The sequence below is a fragment of the Daphnia carinata genome, chromosome 3, assembly GCF_022539665.2.
Source record: "Daphnia carinata strain CSIRO-1 chromosome 3, CSIRO_AGI_Dcar_HiC_V3, whole genome shotgun sequence".
In the NCBI taxonomy this organism is placed as follows: Eukaryota; Metazoa; Arthropoda; class Branchiopoda; order Diplostraca; family Daphniidae; genus Daphnia; species Daphnia carinata.
In genome coordinates this window covers 7,957,224-7,979,643 of record NC_081333.1, presented here as the reverse complement: position 1 = coordinate 7,979,643, position 22,420 = coordinate 7,957,224, and the positions used below count along the sequence as shown (strand labels likewise).

Genomic DNA, 22,420 nt, shown 5'->3' with positions numbered 1-22,420 from the left:
AACGACCACATCAAATATGTTCATTCAAATGATGTATACATAGCAACAACACTGATGTACAAAATCTTGATATAATCTGATGGCGAAGGAAGGACCATAGGCGTAACTGGCAGAAAAATCAAACTGAAAAAATATTAATAAATATCACGTACAAATATAGACCAAAGTCTTTCTTCTTCTTCTTGCAATTGGTAATGTATGGGAATGCTTGTCTGGAACGGAAATAAATAGATATGAAATGCAAGAATAACAAAGTTTCAGGAATAGCCAAGGAGGGACAGACAGCGATCCGGCCATGTGTGTGTATTTGTTTTGTCCGTCCAAATGGCCGAACAATACGGTGATGAGTTGTTTGTCCTCTTTTTTCAGAGGATACATTGTGCGGACCGGTTTGCGAAAGCGCTCGCTCTTAAGAACCGGTAAGTACCAGCATACGCCGTCCATTTCACGGTGGATCCGCAGTTCTCGACGGAAGAGGTTTATTTGTTTTGTGTGCTTGTGCGTGTGTGTTTTAGACAGCCGTGACCAAAGACGGGATTTGCTGGACGCTAGGCATGGACGATGCGCTACTCCTTGTAAGGATTTCTTGCTGTTGCTGTTTGCTGGCCGAACCGAAAACAGCTGGCCAACGAGTGTTGGTGCTTGTTTGCTGTTTACTTCCACGTGACATGACTTTAGAAAACGAACAAGTTCTTCTCCGTCTGCCGCCATTGTTGCCGCCGGACTGCGACACTGTGTGAGCAAGTGGTACAGCCATAGCCGTCGTCATCGTCTGTTGTTGCGGAAAAGATGAAACTGTCGGTGGAATAAGAGTCGCAGGCTGTTGTTGAATAAAACGAGAAAAGGACGACGTGGCTGAACGACGGCCGTAATCTTCTAGTCCAATGTCAAAGAAATCCAGCGACGGATAATAAGCTAGCGGATGGTTGAGAGCTTTCAATTCTGCCGCAGCGACGGCAGCTGCAGCGGCGGCGGCAGCGGCGGCAGTCGTCGATGAAGACGTGTGCCGTTTCTTGGAACGGGATCGATCAGTCGGCACGCAGCTACTTGTAGTAGACGCAGTCGCGCCCGGCGTGATTACGTTGGGAAACGACGTGTTAGTTGCAACCCCTTCAGTTTGGGTCAATGGATCTATTCTGCTAATACGAGGCGAAAGTGCTGCTGGATGTTCTAGAAGGCGGCTAGAGGACGTCAAACGAGCTTCCGAGATGGTCTGCGAACGCTGACGCATCTCAATTGGCGGGTGGGCGTCCATGTGCGAAGACAAAGTGGACGGACGTCGATCCAGTGAGTAAGTGCAACAAGCGCCGGGTATCGAAGCTCTAGGCTTATTATTACTAAGACGACGCTGTCTGGCCACTAACTGGGGCGATGGCACAACGCGAAGAATAGGCTGCTGCTGGGCAACCGAAGCCTCATCAGCTAATAGGCCAGCGCCATTGTTTCTCGTTAACAATCGGCAGTCGGTTGAGCCGCTGCGTCCCCGCCAATTGACGACTGTAGCCTGGGCCAAGGCCAGAACAGTCATGGGTTCTTCTGATCCTTTACGGGTCGGTGAATCTGTGCTATTGTTGGTCACTAAACTACTGGACCTTCTCGACGAGTTGACTGCGTTCGAATTCCTCCGCAATCTCGACTCGCCCAAGTGCGGATGATGGAGCTGCGAGGTCGTCATGCCACCCACACCCAAACCGCCCATCACTAAGGGTGTGGCAATGTCATGACTGTTGTACCTGGTCGATTGGCCACGGCGATGTCGTAACGGACAGAAAAGGAGCAGCAGAACACGCCCGGCTTCTCTCTGCGCCACTTGATTGCGATAGACGTAGATAGCCGGACTGATCAGAACCTGATGGATAAAGAATATATATATATTTTTTTTATTGTTTCTTTATGCAATGACGAAGATGGGAACGTTACGTTAGAAAAGGCGGCCAATCGGGCCAGAAATATTCCGGCAGAGGCAGCAGTCATCGTAGGACGAGACTCCACATTTTCTAGAGTTGTAGCTGTTGTGGCTATCAATGACGGATGAATTTGAAATGGTAATAACCATACGAAAAAAGGTAACCAACAGCAGGTGAACGATGATATGACCATGGCTGTGGTCCTTAAAGGCCGTCCTTGTTCTCTCCAAAACAGCCTCAGCAATTGTTGTTGCATTCCATTCAAACGCATCCAATATCTGGGTTTGTCAAAAACACAACAAAGCATTAGTGACGTCAAATGGGAAATGAGGGCTTTTTTCTCTTTTTCAGTAAAGCAACATCTTTAACAAGTGACGTGAAGCCATTGACGTCAATCGGGAATTTGCGTTTGACGGCTGCGGGCTCATTTGAAAGCGCATAGCGAACAGTGAAAAGATAACAAAGCTAAAGCTTGTGGAAAAACGTGGGATTAACGTCAGTAAGGGGCAAATAGATTTATATTTCATCTAGCCGTTTGATGAGTTTATCTTATCGATTTGCCATACGTTTCCTATTTCGAAAGAACTGAATCGTTCTCGACTGCAGATATTGCGGCCGTTCCTTAAAGATTCAGATTTCGATGATCGTTCAGTGAGGTCGTATACATAAATGTTTCAAATTCATTTTAAAAAAGGGATGCCACACATATGCGCATGCGATTGCTAAAGTTTTAAGAAGCCATCAACTAATGTGGTACGACGTTTTATGCCAATTCTCTTGCCTCTTTGAACTTCGTTTTTTTTTCAAGGGCTTCTCAAAAGCTCCCCCCGATTTCTCTATTATCATTGCCAAAAAAAAATCCCTAACTACTGGGCTCTGTTCGTTCCATCAACTCCGTTGGTGAACTTGAAAATGGTGCATTGGGAGTTGTTTGTAAATAAAAGGTCTTGCTTGCCGCAAACGCTGTTGCAAAAGCTGTTAGTTTTCGCTAATACCTGCGACCTTGGCCAATTCGTGATGCAGTGTTATATCAAGTCACACAAGCGCTCGTATTCGAAAAGTTTCTGTTACCTTCAGAAGTGTATTCACAACGACATCCAACGCCTTCTGTTATATTATGCAACGATACAGAGCGAGAAAGTCGGTCGTAGATGCGTGTCGCTATTTGGTATCGCATGGCAAACTTATTTGCGAGTTTGCCCCAACGACTTTAGATCTATCTGCTGATGCTAGTTATGGCTAAAGTGCTTGGGGAATTAACGCCCGATCTTATATTCTCGTTGCTCAATGTCAACTTTGTAATCATTGCGTCAAAGGCGAGAAGTTTGCGAAACTTTTTATTTTTGGGTGCGGATTCCTTTTTTTTTTTTTTGTTGCAATTCTGGCTGTATCGATGGAATTTTCAGATGCTCTCTTCGAGCTGCTCGTGTTTCGCGGAATTGCCAATTTGTGCCTTGTCTCCATCGATGCGGAACTTTGCAAAGACTTGCTTGTTTTATGTATCATCTCTGACTTCCTGAACACGACGTCTCTTTTTTTTTGCTTTACTTTTATCGCATTCATCATTCAAGATTCGACGAAAGCCTTCCAAACAGGGAAGGCACTTTTGCGTAGTCGCTTGTTTGACAATCAATCGTTGGCCGTTGCAAACATTGGCCAAGTCCAAGTCGAAAAGAGGAAAACACTGGCTGACAAATAGAGGGAAAGCTGAGTGGGTGTGGTGCTATAAAAGTAGTGATTTAAAAAAAAACCAAAATAAGAAAAAAAAAATGAATAAAAGATAAAACGTTGGCTGGGTAAACTTTCTAGAGCGTAACAAGTCGTTGTCTTGCAGGTCGTGTCTTGTTTTCGTGTTACGGCGCTCTGCAGCGCGTGGCGTCAATTTTTTTTTTTGTTTTTGAAGCGTCAAGATGAGAAATCATTCTTACTTTTTATTTATTCACACTGAGCCTAAGTTTATCGTTTGCCACCTTGTTTCCCCTGTTGCCCTTTTGCCATATCACAGATTGCAGCTCAATAAATGTTTGACGACAAATTCTTTAGCAAGAACCCACAGTCCCTTTTTCCTCGTCTATTTTATCCCCGCCCTCCGCATAAAACTACGTAAAATGCCTACTTGATAAATAGCTTTGATACGAGAGACGAGAAAACGTCATCAACATAATCAAAAGTAGGGGAAAAAAAAAACTTTGAGGCCAAACTTTTCGTCTTCCTTTGGCACGTCAGATTGGACGTATCGACCGGCCTATTTTGGATGAAGGATTTTTGCGAGAGTGCTCGTCGATCGTCGACTGTTTCTTTTGGCCGGAGTGTTTGACGTGGCGGAAGGGTAAGCGCAGGATGGAATGAGTTGAATCAGAGCAGGCAAATACAAGTAAATCACGACCACTCTGCTGCGCAAAAAGAAAATGATAACGCATAATGCCTAAAAAACATGCACATCCCGAGATGGAATATTTCCGTTCTATTCTTGTTCCTTTTTTTTTTTTTTTGATCCGGAAGAATAATTCGGTTTGGCAAAAGAAAAAGACGAATGGGATGTTTTTCATAGTTAGAGTACGATGTCATTAAAAGGCCAAAGGAAATCCCTTAGACGTGCACAGTAGTATTAGACCTGCTACTGTTCTGCTCGTAATGACTTTGTAATCGAGTTCCCTGACTAGGCGTTGATAATTGACGACACTCCGCCATTCAATTTGATCCCGCAGACTTGTTCCGTAGAACTGCAAATGTGCGAATCCAAACGGAGTTGCCATTCAAGTATTCTAAAAATAGGACAAGAAAGCAAAACGAATCCAGTATACGAAAAGGTCTATATCTACATAGACAAATTCAACATGGCACGAACAAACAACGGGGACTGTCACGACCCTGCGATGGAGGAGAAACAAAAAAAGAAGAAATGCGAACCAAGAAACGAAATAGACAGAAATATGCAGACACGCAGAGGCACAACAGGAAGCAAATGCAAATAGTACGAATACGTTCCAGAAGATCTAACAGCACAGTAGATAAAAAAAAAAAGAGGAAGAAATAAAACAAGCAAAAGAAAACGGAAGGAGAAGAAGAAAAAAAAAACGCCCGGGCTTCAAGGACGGGCAAGTAGTAACCGGCTGAAAGCAGCAGCACAGCCATGGATCGATATAGATGTTGGAATAGAATGCTGGGCGGCCGCACAAGTGGAAAGCTTTTGATGGCGGTAGTATAGCGGTTGGTGCTATATTACTCTGTGTGTGTGTGTGTGTGTGTGTGTGTATATGTGCGTGTGGTATTCTGCATTCGTGCAGTAAAGCTGACGGACTGGCTGCCGTTGAAGGTCACTAACTGCCCGGCTGGACTGGGGTAACCGCGGGTCGATGCGATTTATTTTCGCTGGAACTCTTTGCTATACGCTGCACTTATCCAGCACATCTTCACCAGTCACGTCTTCTGACATCCGGCTCATCGTCCAGTTATTGGGCGATCCTATCTCCTGGATCATTACCGGAAGAGCTCTATCGCAAACGGATATAGGAAACACGCACAAAGAGTGCGGCTAACTGGTGACCATTTAAAAAGGAGAATAGGGGAACTAGGGAATACAGGCTACAATTCACATAGTAAATAGGTGGGTTGAGTTGAAGTTTTTCTATAAATAGAATAAGAAACGTACGCGACATTATAAATGGATCAAGTCTGCAGATACAGTTGTAGCGCAGGATACGCATAAGATCTTTTTATTTTCTGGTATAAGCAGATGACTGTTTTCAATGTGTCCTGCCAATCTCTTTTTCTATTTCTAAACGAAAACTTTTCTCTTGCCTTTCGTGAGCCCGTAATCCTCTTTCGTTCTGAGTGCTGCCAAACCTGATGATCTGATCTCCAATGAAAAAAAAGAACTTGACTTTATTGACTTTTTAGTTGAAGAAAGCTTCAAGCTTCTTCAAAGAGGACGCTTGACTCATGCAAAACAGAATGGAATCTTGACGATTTTCGCAGTGAACGCTACGAACAAGATTGACGACCTGGGCTAGGCGTCGGCAGGTCGTCTGACTTGAATGTTGTAAATGTTTGTCTTCGCAATCGAATCACAATAACCGGAAGGAAATCGAATTTATTATATATTTTTTACTTCGTTTCAAAGAAGAACCTTCTGCCAGTCTTTTCACGGTTCATTTATTAATGTATGAACTGCGTGACTGCTACAAGCTAGACGGTCTACAAAATAAATGGCTTTTCGAGGTTGCTCGAGGGGGCTTGGACGATCGGAATCCTTATAAATGTACATATATATATATATATATCGAACAACTAGATATACGTTCTGATGGCGTCGCTATGGTCGAAGGGAGGGCCCCAATTGGCAACCGATAAAGCGGCCACGTTTGGATGTGATAGGATCTTTTTCACTCGCTTTTTTTCCCATTTTCTTATCGAGTCCAAATAGATAGGAGATTGAATGGCTTCGAAAAGGAGACTCTCGGTCGTCTTGGCCAGACGATGATCAGCGAACCTGTTTCCGTTCCGTTTTTCTCTACACTCTCATTAGCGCAGCAACAGGAAATTCAAACACAGATACAATCCCAACTGAATGAGGCAAAAACGGAGCCGCTTCTTTCCCCTTAGCGTGATTGCAATCTCTATCCAATCAGTTACCCACCTCCCTATTCCAAAAGCTCATTTGCATGTAGATTGAGCTACTGAACAAGTTAAAATCTTTAACTTTGACTAACGTCTAAATGTTTTTGTTACCCATTCCTTTGCTGTTTTTAATTGAATACAAGTTCGTTCAAGAAGAAGTTATACCTAAAATTTAATCTTATCTAGTTGGCTAGTAAATTACGTATCATGTAATCAGAACAGCGGGTCCAACAATGCATAGTGATACGATATTTTTCGGGTGATAGAGAAGCTCAACTGAACGCATCGGTCGATGTTTGTCAATCGATCGTGACAATCGATTCCGTTGACTGTCATTGCCTGCGCTGCCTCTCATTAAACTTTTAAGAGCTTCCGTTTCCAACGTCCCTCCAGTTTGTTTCATCATCTCCTGGTTTCCAAGTCAAACAATTCCCAACGTAGTCAAATAAAAGCGATAGTTGATAGTTCCCCTCTTATCGAAGGATAATTCCGGTCTAGGACAGTAGGGTCCGACGACTAGACAGCGTTGACCCTCGTAGAACGTCCTTTTGTGCTCGAAAGGACCTAACCTGCTGATTATACGAGAAAATCAGTTTACCCAATCCTAACAAGTCGCCGGATATTGGACGCTGATAGCTATCGTTCGCGTGATGAAGGGTGCATAATTGCATGGACGGATCGTCGTGTACACAAAGAAAAGGATGAAAAGACTTGGCTGTCAAAGTGTCTACATGTCACTAATGACGGGAAAAACAACAGCGCAAATAAGGGAGGGTCAGTCCCTGTTGCTTCTTTCCGATGATTACCTTTCTAGCTATTATACGCTGTGCACGCACTCTCACTCAAGCGCCTTCTTCTCTTTGCTCTTCTCTTTTCTGTGACCATTAATCGATTGAGTGCTACCCCGTTGCGCTTCATGGCATTATATATAGATATGAAATTGATGCAACGTGAGTAAGGGTTAGAAGCCTCGAGCAATGGATATAATTTTTTTTTTTTTACGATATCGTTTTCCTTCAGCACCTTTTACTGCTCGTTACCCTTTTTTTTTTTTTTTTAACTCAAGGAAAACATGGCAAGGAGTAAGAAAGACTTTGTTGACCATTACAGCAACTTGATTCCTATTCCCCTGTTCATATCTCGTTACTTCCCCTGTCTAAAAACAGCCATTTTTCGTTATAATTTAATCATCTGATCGGTCAAGGGTGTTGGCCCTAGTGTGGTTTCCGTTGCGGATAGTCGATACATCTGTAGATGCCTGTGAGCCACGCATAATTCGAAAGAGATAGTGAAACTTTTAGAAGGCAGTACCCGAGGGGAAAATGCTTAAAATAGAACCTCGTTGTTGTCGTGTGTGTTTTTTTTTATTGTAAAAAGAAAAAAAAAGAACAAAGACGGATCGATTTTACGCACCTGTTGCTACGATGTTGGTGAGGCGTTGAGGCCGATGCGGCAGCGGCCGAAGCGGCAGCCAGCAATCGCATGGACGCTTGATTCTCCGATGCCAAAGCTGCGGCTGTCGTCGTCACCGATGTAATAGCGTCCGCTAGCGTCGTATGATGTGATCCCGTCATAGTTGTCGTACCGTAGGAACTGAAACAAGGATCCGCATTGGAAGAGGCTGTTGCAGCCACGGTTGATGCAGCTGCCACGGCCGCAGCTCCGACCGTCCCATCCATGGCATTGGCGTTGTTGTTTGTGTTAGAACAAAGCGATTGGCGTCTGGTGCGGGCCGAATTCTTTAAGGCAGCCTCGTACATACGCAAATAAAGCCAACAAAGGGCCGCCAGTGGCCAAACGAATCCGAAGAGGATGAGAGAGACGCTGTAGCACAAATTCATCAAATATTGTTGTTGTTGTTGTTGGTCCCTACTGCTGTTGATATTGAACTGTTCACCGTCACTTCCGACGTACAACGTTTCGTTATTCACCAGTGCGCTGTTGTCGAATACGCTGTCGTTGTTGTTGCTATGTGCTGTTGTTGAATGCTGAGGTGTTCGCATGTTGTTCGTTATCGGTGCGTAGTGTTGCAAGAGGACGCTGCCGGCCCAAACGGGCGCCGAAAGAATGGCGGCCACCAACCAGACTAAAGCGATCATGGCGATGCTCTTTTGTCGGGTCACGATAATGCTGTAGTGAAGTGGGCTGTTGACGGCCTGTTTCATTTAAAAAGAAAAAAAAAGGAATGCAAATAAAAATGGAGTCAAATATAAGCAGCAAGGATCTATTGAGACCCAATTCTTCTTTGATCGGACAATAGGCTAGCCATTACGTCTATGTGATTGAATTGAATTCTTTTGTGAAAGTCAATACAATAATCCATGTATCATCAGCTGTCCATACAAGTTTTTTTCCCCGGCCTGACTTCTCAGGGTACACAAGGCTATATTCGTTTGTATACTGAATGAAAGAGTATTGTTCGAAGATCTCAATGGCCCTCTCTCTCCATCAATGGATCGAACTGCTATAGTCATAACACATAGAGAGACTTGTCTATCATCTTACGTAGTATCGATCGAGTGAAATGAGCAGGATTGAAAGGACGGAGGCCAAAGAGACAAGAACTGTTAATCCATCAAGTCCTTGTTTGTGCCAATGCCAGGAACTTAACCACGACGAAGTTGAATCGTCGACAAGCCGACCCATTACGTAAGTGACGTCTTCGCCAATGCTGCTGTCTGCATTGACCCCGTTGTTGACCACGGCAGATTGGTAATGATGATGAAATTGGTGATGCCCTTGAAACCGTTCCCGTTGCTCGTGATGTAAAGGTTTGATCAAAAGTTGATAAACGTGTCCCGGGATGCTCACCGCCGCCGACGTTAAATTGGCCATGATGAGACTCAAGACGAACCTGATTATGTGAGACAATATAATTAGCTAAAAGCAATTAGTACGGCAAAGAGGAAACATCGTCCTATTTGCCAGAATCTGCAGATTAAAAAGCTTTGGTAGTTTTAACATTTTGTCTTGTTTACAAACAACAATTCGGGACTGTGTTGGAACGGCTACAACAGAATCCTCTTTTATTTTTATAATTTAATGATATATCAAACATGCCTTTGATAAAAAAATGTAGTAAATCAACATGAAATGACATGACAATGAATAACACAACCCTGACCGTGAGATGAGTGGCAATCCTAAATCGCTTCCGCGTTGCATTATGTACCGTTTGGACTTTGCTCTTTGTACTGAGTCTGGAAGGTGGAAGAAGCCAAGGAAAAAAAAAGTCTTTATCCCGCGTAAAGGTCTAGTGAACTATCACGATAAGATCGTCATCATGTCCAAGGTGACGTTTATTCGTTTTTATTTTAATGCGACGGAGGGTAAACTAAAAAAAAAAAAGGCTGTGAACTTCCTGGTACAAGACCCCATTTCAGATAGGATATCAATGATTGACGGTGGATATATTCAATAGGAGTAAAAACAGGCTGACGTAGTATCGATTTATCAATCTATTTTACAGTCGTCTCCTGCATCTTTTTCAATCTCTATAGAATCTTCCCGCTTGGCTCTGACTTTCTAAAAGAACGCTAAAAAAGGAAAAATCCAATTTCGTCGTATAATGCAAAGACGTGAGCTATTTAGCATACGATTTTCGGGGCAGAAATTTCGGTTAGTTTAATTTACTAGAAAGATCTAGCGTAATACGTAAAAGTTGACGCGAAAACGCTTCGCTACTTGCTCCGATTGGCTCAGAAAAATAATCTGATGTCTGCTGCTGCCACTCCCGAAGGAGTTTCCATCGCTTTTGTTCATTCCTTTTCCTCGTCTGTTTTGCGAAACGAAATCAAGCGATTCACAGTCTCTGCTTTCCCGCAAGATTAATGTATAAAAAAGCCTCGGCGTGAAATATTCACGTCGAACGACGAGTTGCCAGAAGTGACGGGAGCGATTCAAATACGAAAGCTACGAATTAAAAGGTGGGAAGATGAATAGAAAGCGGAAAAAAACGTGAAGCGTAGAAAGAACTCGACTCCGTCATCTTTTGCTTTTTATTTGACGTGTTCTAGCTGTAGAGGCCTATTTACAAGCCGTCAAAGTCAACGAATTTCCAGATTTTCCATAAGGGGACATCAGAAAAGAAAAGTTTTGCTTTTCCTTTTAATAAAAACAGGATTATACTAAGGACGCAGTGGCGGAGCAAACTCAATCCAGCGGAGCAAAGATTCCGTGGCCGTCAAGGTCATGTAGGAAGAGCCATTGCATCAAGCCTTTCGTAATGTATCGACCGTGCCTTTTTTGACGACAGCACGGCAGCACAAGGGCCGATAATCATCAGCAGCTGCTTTTGTGACGTGCAGGCTAGAGAAGCTTCGTTTTTTATTTCGCACTGCACAGAAAGAAAAGGAATACCGTAGACATAGCGCCATTTTCTCCGCTTTTTCTACGTATACCTTCTTATTGACAAGACTATATAGGATTGCGAATCTGCTGGATATCACAGAACACGTACGATGGAGTAGTATGTACGTGGGCGTAGTCTCTTGTTCACTCTGATTCCGTTCACCCGCGCTCTATGACCATGTAGCCAGTCTTCGTTATTGATAGACCAACCAACAGTAATGCTCTTTTTTTCATTTTTTTTTTTGTCTGTAACTCCACCCAAAAGATTTTGCAATGCGACTGTATTACCGCCTATCCTTCCGAGCAAAGGCTTATTCGTTTCCGCAGTCACGCTCATTAACTCTGTCGACGGGTTTTCTTACCCCCTCTTGTTCCTTATTCATTCATTCTTGTTAGTTTAGTAAGAATGATGAAATGTGTGCGATAACCATCATAATGAACGCCATTGTTTCATGTTACGGTTTTTGTTCAGCCCGTCATTGTTGAATTACGCATTCAGTTAAGGTGGACCTCTTGTTTTATGAATCAAAACGTAAATCCCCTGAACTGGTGGGACCAGCGCGTTTGGCGAATGTGCGTGGGCATGATAAAGAAAGAACAACTTGCCGGTTGGAAATGGTGCGCAGAGACGGACGGCGATAGAAAACGGCGAAGACGAGAGCGTTGGCAAATGTTCCAACTGCCGATATGAAAACCAACACGGTCAGTTGGAGTGCCACCAATCCAAGTAATGGGTCACTGTCAGTCCCGCCATCGACGACATGGCTGCTGTCTTCCCCGCCGTTCTCTGAACTGTTACCGTTGGCCGTGCCGGTCACTGGCGGCGGGCCGGTTACAGAGTACGAACTCCACATCTTTTTCTTCTCCTTCAAATAGAAAAAAGGATGAGAAAAATAAAACAATTACAAGTGAAAGTAAACCAACAAGTAAAGCATGACGTAATCAATTTAACATAGTTAAATGAACTTGAAAATGGAATTGATTTCTCCTTTGCTTTTCCACGAAAAATATCAAAGAAACTCACATCGTTAGCTAGATTTCATTTATTTGATTTTCATTCCACTGACGTGTGTTTTCTGCTCGGAGTAACAATAATAAGATGCGCGGCCGCCCAATAAGACGTCGCTCCTATCAATTCATCCCCTGACTAAAAAACGCGCATCACATAGATCCGCAAGAAAAGAGGGAAACTGGCTGCTGTTTTTCTCTCTGTCTATCGTTCGCTTATTCGTTTCGTGTCGGCAATTGGTAATTTGAAACGTGGAAAAGGAGACGTAGGGGCCCGGCTGCCGATGTGGGAAACTAAAAAAAGGCTCGTTCCACCATCACCATGGAAACACCAAAGAATCATGTCAGATCTGATGATGCGCGCACACCATACAGTGAGACGCCCTAATACCCTTCCCATTGGGGACGTACTCACGCTTCACGTTTTCTCCAATCCCCCTTTAATTCAGCCTATTTTTATTTCCCCTTTTTTAAATGAAAACTTTACTACACAAGGAGACGACAAAAACGTTTTATCTAAAAAAAAAAAGCGGACCGGATACCAACTGAATCGCGGGCCGACCGCTTTGATTTCAAGCCCTGTGTCCAATCGCAACTATGCAGCACGTCTGGAAGCCAAAAGCGGAAGTAAGAAAAAGAGGTAAAGATATCAAGAAACTGGAAGGCTCTATTTTGGACGAGAGAAAGAGACCATCGTACAGTTATGTAATACACCAGACGCAACGAAATCAATCAATTTGGCCAATTTCGCAGACAGTTGATAGGCGCGCATCAGCGTTAGTAGATAGGGAGACCAGGATGCGAAAGACGATTTCGCATTGCAATTGGAGCGAACTTAATGAAGTAAGCCAAATTGATGGCATCTTCTGCTAGACTGTGTTTTCGTATCTCTATTATGTACCGACCAACTAGATAACCAACATCCTTACATTGGAGCATGTGCAACAAGAGACGCACGTACGAAAGAAAGGATGGTGGACAATTCTTTCAGGAATTTGTTACAATTTTTCTAAATTTTCTTTAGGGTCGCGGTGTAGCAAGTAGACAAAGAATCCTTCTAAATGCAGTGCTGGAGTTACGGCTGCAACCCATCCAATCATCCGGAAATGAAGAGGGCTTAATTAGAATGAGAATGACATCCAATCCGGAGTGGCAGGAAATAAGCTCGTAGCTCCAGCAGAAAGTCTAGAGCATCGGTTTCTCAGCGTATCCAGAAATAGGAGTATAACAATATAATGATGACAATAATTACGATATTTAAAAAAAAGATGTCTGTGTCTACTGCGTTGGCTTTAGAAAAACAACAGATCTTCGGCCCAGTATAATCTTCTATAGCCATTATTTTATGGAAGGAAAACAAGAACAGTGATGTAACGACACGGGCGTGTGTTCAACGCCTAGTAAATATTGTAAAGCTAATGGATATAGGCTAAAATAAGCTCAACTTTAACTTACCAATCGGCGACTTTAGCTTGACGGATGACGGTGTTAATCATGGATGAAGTCGTCTAGCCGATAGAATGGAGGTTGAGAAAAAGGCAAAACCAACAGCACAATGTGATATTTAAAAATGCAACGAGCGGCTGTGAGACGCGGATCGCGTCCTGGACGTCGGCGACTGAGACACACGCTGAATTGAAATCCTCTTTTTGAGTCTGCCACTCACTCTATAATGCTCCTTCTTGTGCTGTGTCGCCCCTTCTTCCTCGTTTAGATTGCGACCCTCCCTCTCAATAATCCAGCGATTCCGCACATGCTGGATACCGTATATCAGTACGCGTTCGCAACGCGCAAGCGCGGCCGCACGTCTCAATCCCGCATTTCGATTGTGATTATACGGGACTTGTAGAGTGCTGCGCGTGCTATACAAAAGAAATAAATGACCCGCATGCAATTGTTATGCAAACTAAACACGCAAAAAAAAAATTTATTTGTAGAAATTGAATGCAATTTGTCCGCTTTTCTTTTAAGCCGTTAACATTTGCATACAGTAATTTTGGCCTTCTTGGAATTTAAAAAATATAAGTTCAAAATGGATAAAGCACAACTGTTATGCAACACACGTTAGGCTAACATCGATGAATGAAGTGTAAGGCCATCGTTCCTTGAAAGAAAAAGGCATTTACTTTGCCAATATTGGCACTTTCGACGGGTATAACGTCAGGATCGATGAAATGACGCCAATATAGGCAGCTAATGTCAACCACCAACTCTCACGCTCAAAGTTGTAATTCGCTCGATATTTCTGTTCTTTCATTTACGCCCATGAAATGCCAACGCCCATCGAACTCTACGTTAACTTCTCCTTAACTTTACTAAGTCTAATCGAACAGTACAATGATCCAAAATAAACCCCCGCGTAAATGGAATGCGAATCACGTAAATCATAACCCGTGTGCATTTTGGACTTTAAACAAAGGCAATTCGTTTTAATAATTTTATATTTGCAATAACATTGATTATTCATATTTTTGGTGTTTCAAGCTATGTGTGCACGTCTAACCGGATTGGCGTTGACTAGTTGACCATTTCTTTAACGGTCTCGATTTTCCTTTTCACATCTTCATCTGCCGGAACGTGTATAAGTGTTCACGTCAATCATGCGAGAGCACATCACACGCACATGAAGCAAATATTGGCTGCCGTTGATTAATAGCGAGAGCTAGCTCAGTTTGAACATTTCCGAAAGGCCTTGTTTGGCTTCTTTATAGTGAACACAGTTCATTTTTATTTTCCAGGCGTTCGCTACATTATCCCGTTTTTCGAGAGCCACGCCACTCTTACAAATAGACCGTGCAAGGGCCTGAGACTTCTAGTCTGTTCGTCGCGGATCTGATTAGCGGATCGATTTGATCCTCCTATTTCCTCACATACTCTTCCGCTTGGCTTATTCCCTCTTTGCCTCCGCTATCCTGACTCTCATGTTAACGCCTTACCGACTATATCCGGACGACACAGGCAAAAACAAAAAAAAAACAGGGTGCGTGAGAACCAAAAGTAAAAATAATAGATGTGGACAAGTCTCCCATTATAGGGCAAATGTATTAGTCCATAGCTGCTAGTGTTGTCTCTATAGCATATACACAATGTCATCGTAGACGTAGTTACGGTACCATTTTCTGGCTACTGGTTGTTGCTATTAGCAGAAAGAGGACGGCGTGCAGCCCGTCATCATAATGGATCGATTCAAAGTTACGACTAATCGAATTCCGTCAGTTATAAAGCAAGGATCGATTGACCTCCCTTGCTACACCCCGAGGGAAACTCTGGCTTCAATCGTTTCTTTTTGTAGGTATGCCATATAGCAAGACCTAACTGATATGCCGCTTCTGTCGTCAGTAGCGAAATACAAGTTGGGGCGATGATCTCGCAAGACAAGACAAGCAGCACACTCTGCGATCAAAGCTCCGTGACATTGCGTGAGTTGGTCAACCTTTGAGACCAGGAAGACATCGGCTGACTGTGTGTATCTATCCCATATCAGTATCTGTACTTCAGGCCCGTAGTCTTTTCCTTGATCGTCCTACATATTTCTTTGCTAGCAACTTTTTGGCCAACCAAGCCGCGTACGAACACAGCAACAATGGAGGCCTTCTCTGCCGGATGTCCAATATGATTAATTGCAGAATGTCACTGCTGGGTTACGCGTATACAGGATGTATGCTATATAGGGGGAGAAGAGAGCCATGTCGCCCATATAATATAAGATATGCAGAAGCAATGGCCACACCCGAACCTTGGCCGAAATGGCAACGATTCATAACGATCCTAGCGGCTTGCAATGTGCGGTCTATTAACGAATGTTTCCAGTTCCTTATACTTGCGGAATGAGGGCTATACGGCAAGACCATGACTTATATTAAGGTGGTCAAATCCGCCAGTATGGCATATCTCTGAACCGAATAAGTAATTAGATTTTTTGTTCTTTAAACAGAAGACAGTTGGATCTTTCTTATTCCCGAATCCCGTCTTACTTAGCAATGGGCTATAAGAGTCTCCGTCTGGTAGACCAAAACTAGAGACGGGCGGGCGTTGGCCGTATAACGTAATCCTAACGAAATGACTTCTTTGTTGCGAGATTTTTGCAGTTCTCTTAACACACAAGTCTGCAGTCCCTCGCCTATCTCTGAAGGAAAAACGAAATAACAATGAATTCAACATCGAAGAGGAGTCGCCGAGCACTCTCGTTTATTTTCATTTCAAACAGCCTCTTGAAGGAAAAAGACAGAAAATAAAACACGAATGCAAAAAGATTAGATTGACAGTGAAAACGAAAATAACATAAAAAAATGTATCAACAAGTAAACAAGTACGATAATAAGACCTGTCGAACGTTGAGATTGGCGATGACAGCTCGGAGCTAACAGGGCGTGCCAGACATTGAGACATATTAAAGGATTATTGAATTCGACAGCTGTACAGGATACAATTCGTTGCTTTCGTTTCTTCCTATTCGTTGCTCCTATCAGACCAGGTTGCCCTATCTTTGTTGTCATGCGGTAATCCGTTCGACATCATCTCGTTAAATGGAATAAAACAAAGGCCAGACAAATACTGTAATGCAGTAGTCCAGTCGACGGTCTAGGCGCACGATCGAATAAATTCTTTTGCTAATAGTTAATTGATACATTCCTGTCTTGTTTCCATCAAGAAAAAGAATGTTTCGCCTACGTTCAATTCGCTTCTGGTTGGCTTTGATGAGCACGTCGTTGCTGCTAGTCGACGCCAATCCGCTCGGCAATCCATCCTATTCGCAATCCGGTATATGAAGTTTGTCCTTTTTTCCGTTTGACAGGCACGAGGCACGTTACGTAGATCTCTCCCTTTGAGGCCGATCGTCCTTGTCCGTTTGAATGGGTCGTTCATTGGAATGCTTTGCATGCCATAAGCTGTCGGTTGGGCTACCTCCAACGTCATGATTGAGCCCATTCAAGCAAAACACTCAAAAAGTTAAGGGCTTGAAGAAAACATTTCATTAGAGATGGTTAAATAGGAAGAAAGAAATCAAGAGCAAAAAGGCACTTGAAATACAAATAAAAGATGATTGCCTCGGGAAGATGGTCCTAATGAATAAGTCGTCAGCGACATAGCTTGATTCTAGTCATTTTCTTGTTACAACCACACATGTACGAACAAAGTTGTTGCGTCTCTTCATTCGGATTTTTGATTGGTAGAAAAAGCTCTGCAGCCCAGGGACGCAGCGTTGGATAATTACGTCCGGTTGGTCATCAACAACTTCTTTGCGGCACTCGATGAAGGAATCCCTGCTCTCGGCATTCCCCCTATGGACCCTCTATGGATAGGCAACATCACCATTCCTACTCTGACGTACTTATTTACAACTACTCTATCGTTAGCTTTTTCGTTCGCCAACGATGTTTAAGCCTTTTTAATAACTTAATCGGTTGTTTTTGACCCTTCTTATCTGTTTATTTTCACAACAGGGTACCGGGCGGTGCGATTGATGCTGCCGTAGCGGTAATTGTTTTTCAAAAATCATTTACAGCATTAGATTTCTATTGTAATCGTCCAATCACAAACAGGACACTGCAGTCCATTATTTGTCGACACTGGTTGTGACAACGTTACACATTGATCTTGCCCAACTCAGCATGGACTTACGCTCTTTTATGCCTTATATGAAGGTATACTGCAAATTCGTCAAATGCAAATCTATTAGCTGGGCATTGGTAAATTTTTGCCAAAATGTTTGTACTGTGTAGATCGACGGCTTGTATGATCTCAGCGGAATTGCGGGGGTCGTTTTCCCAATTTACGGTAACGGACCTTACAGGCTGGAAATCTTTGAAGTCAACATGCTCGGTGGTGGATCAATGGGCTTGGACGAAACAGGCAACTACTTGCAGGTACCGCTTACTTCATATACATAAAGTTGTGAAACACTTTGCCATCATCAATCAACGACGATGGGGCACAAGCGAATCTGAAATAGGTGTTTCTCTCTCGCGTACTCTAAAGTAGTTGGGCGTATTAGAGAAAAGCAGCAACATTAGCGAGTAAGTAAGCAAGGGGCGGGGGCGAGCAACCGCAAGGATGACTTCTTCTTTAGGGGCAGTAGGGGTTGCATCTTTGGCGCTCGAGTGCATTTAATCAAGTCACTAGTCGCTTTAGCTATATACATTAACGTGCACTTGCCTTTTTTTTTTACAGTTGACTTCACTCGAGATGGATGTCTCTTTTACAACGATGGTCGTTTATTTCGAAAATCTTCTTGGAGGAGGAGATTTGGGCGACACGTTAAATGATATCCTAAGTGAACTAGGAATGGCTATCTTCGACATGGTGAGTTGCTATAGTTCATTGGTTGCAACATCTCGTCCAGTTGTTATTTATGCACGGTCGCCTGTTCCCCATCGATTTCCTTTCCGTTCGTGATTGTAGAACTGAAGTGAAATGGGGGAGTAAAGCCCAGTATTTTGCACGTGGCAATCGGAAGTTGTTGGCAGCTGCCGTTGGCACAAAATGGGGCGAGTTTTGATGTAGAATTCAATAGACTAATCCTCCTCTTGTTTTGGGCGTGACAGGTGAAGCCTATCGTTATCGAGAATCTAACGACGGGCATCATGAAAGTTGTGAATGACGCTCTTTCACAATACCCAATTGGAAATTTGACTTCAGCGGCCATATTTGACGACTGGCAATGAAAGGAACGCTAATGTGAACCATCAACGACCACCGGAACTAATCATCTTAAACAACAGACACTCATTCAATTCATAGGTCTCAATGAGGCGGTGTAATTAGTTCGGAACACGACAAGAGAATACACAGCAAGCATTTTGCCATGCATGATATTTTCCAGCATCACGTTTCTCTTTTCACTGTATTGTAACGAGCGTTTTCTTACTTCTTGGGAGTCCTAGCTTTTTTGCCTTTTCTCCGTTCGGTCGCTTTGCGCTTCTTGTCGTCCTTCTTCATGCGGCGATCGACCACTTTAAATTGGCCCTTGACGCCGGCGGGTCGGTGAACCTTCTTGCCGGCCTGGTGCTTCTTAGCTACCACGTACGTCACTTCCTTCTTCTTCTCCTGCTTGGCCTTCTTGTGTATGCTATTTTTAGACAAAAACATGAAAGATTATTTACACAATACAACGTAGAAGGGTATCAAGTTGGATAGACGATGATCCCCATATTCATAGACTACCTCAGGCAATGCTAACGGCTTCAAACTAAATTATGTAAAACTCAATCATAGCAAACAAAACTGTTGATAGCCCTTCAAAATAAAAGAAAACATTGGTGCACAAACAGAGGCTAATGTAAAACAACTCTGAAGGGTGAAATAAAGTAACAAAAAAACCGATACGCACTGTCGGATCTGTTGCGCCTTGTCGTAGTCGCTCATGCCCATAGTTTCTGAAATAGTATCAGCCTTCTTTCGGGCCTTCTCCAGACGACGCATGGAACGACGCTTCTTCCTGGCTTTAGCTTCAACGACTTTCTTAATTGGTCGAACGTTGATTTCTTTCATACGATCTTTATATTGTTGGACAACCTCCTGTAAATGCAAAGATGATAATGAATTAGCTCAAATGTCAAAGAATACCAATCATAATCGATTTGTTCATTAAACTTAAGCGGAACACATCTACCTTCGTTATGGGTAGCTCTTTATGGCTATGACGTCTTTCATCTTCGACAAACCAATCAGGCAGGTTCTCATCGTTGAAAGCATACCGGTTCCATCCATCATCGGATAGGTCTCGTCTCACTTTCCGTGACTGGATCAGCAGCGAGCCAAGGGCGAGGGCCTCAGCTGTCAGGCTCTTTTTCTTGCCTCTTACTAAAGAAAACCGTGGTTAGTTAATTAAGGTGTCTATAGCATACAAGATTTTCCCTGCAGACTTACCTTGAACCCCAGCAGCAGGTAGACCATCATCTAAACCATGGTCATTAGCCAAATTGTTTTCATCGCTATCATCAGAGTCGTCATCATCATCAGAGTCGTCATCAGAATCTGTGTCGGAGTCAAACTTGTTCGTTGGAGCCTTCTTCCCAATTTTGCCGTTAATGTTAGCATCTTCTTCATCGCTGTCTTCAGCATCTTCGTCATCGGTAAAGTCACCGCTAGTGACAGCTCTTTTACGTTGAAGCGGGTGCTCGCGAGCCATGGAATCGAGTTCAATGTCTTCGTCTTCTTCGTCATCGATGTCTTGAAGAGCGCTCTAAAAAAATAAAAACGATGTTAAGTCTTTATGGCAAAGCACTCTATCGTAGTATTACGCACCTTCATGAACCATTTGTCAGCCTTCTTTTGGCGCTTCTGGGCAGAGTCATCATCTTCCAAATCCGTTAGCAATGGATGTTTCCTTTCGTCTATTTCAACTTCTTTCGTCGCGGCCTTGATTGCTTCAGCGAAGCGAACTTTCTTAGGTTTCTTCTTTGCCTCTCCATCACTCTCGTCACTTGCGTCATCGATTCCTAAAGAAGCATAAAGAAGTTGCACTTGCCGATAAAAAGAAAGAAAAGCAAGCTTTAGCTACCCAAAGAGTCTTGTGGAACGTCACTTTCGTAGTCGTCATCAGAGTCGAATATAAGTTCTTCATCACTGTCTTCTTCCCTTCGGTACCTTTTGTGAGATATAATCATTGACCAAGAATTTTCAAAACATGCAAGTACGCTCAGGCAAAGAAAAGAAACTTTACCTTCCACTTGAATCCAGCTGAAAAGTTTCCTTGTCATACTTTGCTTTTTTCGGTCGTGGACCTGCCTTTTCTCGAGGTTCCTCTGCAAGCTCGTCGGCTTCTTGCTCCGCAATTCGATCCAAATCCTGCAACACAACAAAAAAGTGTTACATTTGCAGATTGCACGGCATGTCTGCTATTCGCCGGTACATGCCTGGTCTGATTTGATTTGATCAAGCGCAAAGAGGGGTTTGGCTTCCTGTACGCTTGGACCACTGTCGCCAGGGAGAACCATTTTCAGTTTCATCTTCTCCTGTAATTTGCGGCGTTCATTCAGTAGCTTCTTTTTTTTACGCTTTGCATCTTGTGCTTTGGCATCCTGCATACGTTACGAGAAAAAAAACAGGGAAAACCAATGAATGAAACATTCTTCTTAATCTTCTTTCCCTTTCTTACCTCTAACTCTTTAATTTGCTGTTCCACTAGAGCCAAATCTTCTTCATCATCCGATTCGGCATCCTCTTCCATGGGAATCACATTTTCGTTCAGCGAATTTTCTTCCATCTTGAGCTTCTCAGCCTTATCATCCAAGCTTTTTTGAATGGCTTTTCGCCAACTAATAAGAGACTTTAAATCTTTTCGCCCCAAAACTTTGATATCTTTACAACACTCTTTAATTTCCACAGTAGTCAGTGGATGGTTTGCAATCTCGGGGTCATCCATGGTAAGAACCGTAGCCGTGTTGAGGATATCGACGAAATTTTCCTGGCGTACGAAATCGGAAATCAGAGCTGACTTGTGCAACGATGTAACCCCGTCTTCATAGCCTCCAGCTTTTGGTTTTGACCTCGCTTGAGCTTGAATGCCCATTACGGTGTCAGAGACGGTTTCAACTTCTTGGAAGACATATTTGGGATCCAAGAACTTGGGATCAAGCTTGTCTGGCGCTTTATATCCCTGGCAAATAACGAAGATTTCGGCAGATTCCATACGGGATGCGTGTGGTTTTGTAGAATGAACCCGTTTGAAAAGCTGTCGCAACACCCACATCAGGGAGTTGTAATCTTTAGATCTGAAGATTTTGGTGACAAACCATCCACCCTTGGTCAAGAATTCTGATGCCAGCTTCAGGGCACTCAACACCAACTGATTCTGAATGAAGGCATCATAAATCCAATTTTGACCAACATTGGGAGCACCATCGTGCAAAACAACATCTGCCTTCCAAGTTGACAATTCTTTTTTCAAGTTTTGGTAGCATTTTTCTGTTGTGATGTCTTCCTATTGATGTAAGAAAACAAGGGTAGCAGATGTACTACCTAGGATAATATTATTAACTAACCTGCAATGTTAGGCAACCTTGAATAGGTTTGATTGGAAAAAGATCGATACCAATGATCAAACTTGAAACAGGCATGTGTTGTTTGGCAACTTGCATCCATGATCCTGGCGCAGCACACAAGTCAATGACCACTCGACTCTTCTCCAAAAACTCAAACTTTCTGTTAAGCTGTAGCAGCTTGAATGCCGCACGAGACCGGTAGCCTAAAACAAACAATTGGCCGTGTAGTTAGATGTGTTCAACCACTTACATCAGTATAACAGAAATGACGTTTTCCTTCACACGATTCCGCCCAAATTAAATACTGATTATGGAATTTATTACCTGTCTCTTTGGCTAAGTGGTAAAACTTATCCTGACGCGCTTTTCCTTTTTTACCCATTTTTTATATTAACAATTTCCAGTTTGTCGAATAGTAAAATTACAAAGCGTTGTGTTCCAAGTCGGTGTCGAACTAAAACCTGTCATACACGTGGTTCCAGCAGACTACCGCTGTTTAACAGCAAGTGCCCTGTCGGCAGAATGCGGCAAGAGTCGCACGGAACTACC

The 22,420-nt window shown here is 43.2% G+C and overlaps 4 protein-coding genes across 4 annotated transcripts in view; 2 read left to right on the top strand and 2 right to left on the bottom strand.

Moving 5' to 3' along the window:
• The window catches only part of LOC130685618 (uncharacterized), an 83,208-nt gene extending 79,551 nt beyond the window's left edge, over positions 1–3,657 (top strand). The window contains exon 4 of the mRNA XM_059494662.1: positions 3,643–3,657. The gene's annotated coding sequence lies outside the window, so the exon portion shown is untranslated. The remainder of the gene's footprint in view (positions 1–3,642) is intronic.
• Positions 174–13,551, bottom strand: LOC130685587 (uncharacterized). Its single transcript, XM_057508904.2, has 6 exons — positions 13,341–13,551; positions 11,484–11,743; positions 9,033–9,381; positions 7,941–8,683; positions 1,921–2,185; positions 174–1,849 (listed from the first exon to the last, which is right to left on the bottom strand). The coding sequence occupies exons 2-6, from the start codon at positions 11,729–11,731 to the stop codon at positions 512–514; spliced, it is 2,943 nt and encodes a 980-aa protein (XP_057364887.1). The 5' UTR covers positions 11,732–11,743; positions 13,341–13,551; the 3' UTR covers positions 174–511.
• Positions 13,552–16,428: 2,877 nt separating this feature from the next.
• LOC130685614 (uncharacterized) lies at positions 16,429–18,700 on the top strand. The gene is made up of 7 exons (XM_057508939.2): positions 16,429–16,646; positions 17,060–17,213; positions 17,330–17,363; positions 17,429–17,530; positions 17,609–17,752; positions 18,057–18,188; positions 18,431–18,700. Exons 1-7 carry the CDS (start codon positions 16,544–16,546, stop codon positions 18,548–18,550), a joined length of 789 nt encoding a protein of 262 aa, XP_057364922.1. The 5' UTR covers positions 16,429–16,543; the 3' UTR covers positions 18,551–18,700.
• On the bottom strand, positions 18,615–22,367 carry LOC130685590 (pre-rRNA 2'-O-ribose RNA methyltransferase FTSJ3-like). Its single transcript, XM_057508907.2, has 11 exons — positions 22,196–22,367; positions 21,872–22,074; positions 20,986–21,810; positions 20,744–20,908; positions 20,551–20,675; positions 20,389–20,474; positions 20,133–20,326; positions 19,755–20,070; positions 19,498–19,688; positions 19,216–19,403; positions 18,615–18,954 (listed from the first exon to the last, which is right to left on the bottom strand). The coding sequence occupies exons 1-11, from the start codon at positions 22,251–22,253 to the stop codon at positions 18,750–18,752; spliced, it is 2,556 nt and encodes an 851-aa protein (XP_057364890.1). The 5' UTR covers positions 22,254–22,367; the 3' UTR covers positions 18,615–18,749.
• Positions 22,368–22,420: the final 53 nt, after the last annotated feature.

Coding starts and splice junctions, on each gene's coding strand:
- LOC130685587 (XM_057508904.2), bottom strand. CDS start 11,731: ATGTGGAGTTCGTACTCTGTAACCGGCCCGCCGCCAGTGACCGGCACG. Junction 2,186..7,940: donor CACCAACATCGTAGCAACAG/GTGCGTAAAATC, acceptor TGACAAACCCAG/ATATTGGATGCGTTTGAATG. Junction 1,850..1,920: donor GATTGGCCGCCTTTTCTAAC/GTAACGTTCCCA, acceptor TTTATCCATCAG/GTTCTGATCAGTCCGGCTAT.
- LOC130685614 (XM_057508939.2), top strand. CDS start 16,544: ATGTTTCGCCTACGTTCAATTCGCTTCTGGTTGGCTTTGATGAGCACG. Junction 17,364..17,428: donor CGATTGATGCTGCCGTAGCG/GTAATTGTTTTT, acceptor AATCACAAACAG/GACACTGCAGTCCATTATTT. Junction 17,753..18,056: donor AAACAGGCAACTACTTGCAG/GTACCGCTTACT, acceptor TTTTTTTTACAG/TTGACTTCACTCGAGATGGA.
- LOC130685590 (XM_057508907.2), bottom strand. CDS start 22,253: ATGGGTAAAAAAGGAAAAGCGCGTCAGGATAAGTTTTACCACTTAGCC. Junction 22,075..22,195: donor CCACTTAGCCAAAGAGACAG/GTAATAAATTCC, acceptor TGTTTGTTTTAG/GCTACCGGTCTCGTGCGGCA. Junction 20,327..20,388: donor CGTTCCACAAGACTCTTTGG/GTAGCTAAAGCT, acceptor ATGCTTCTTTAG/GAATCGATGACGCAAGTGAC.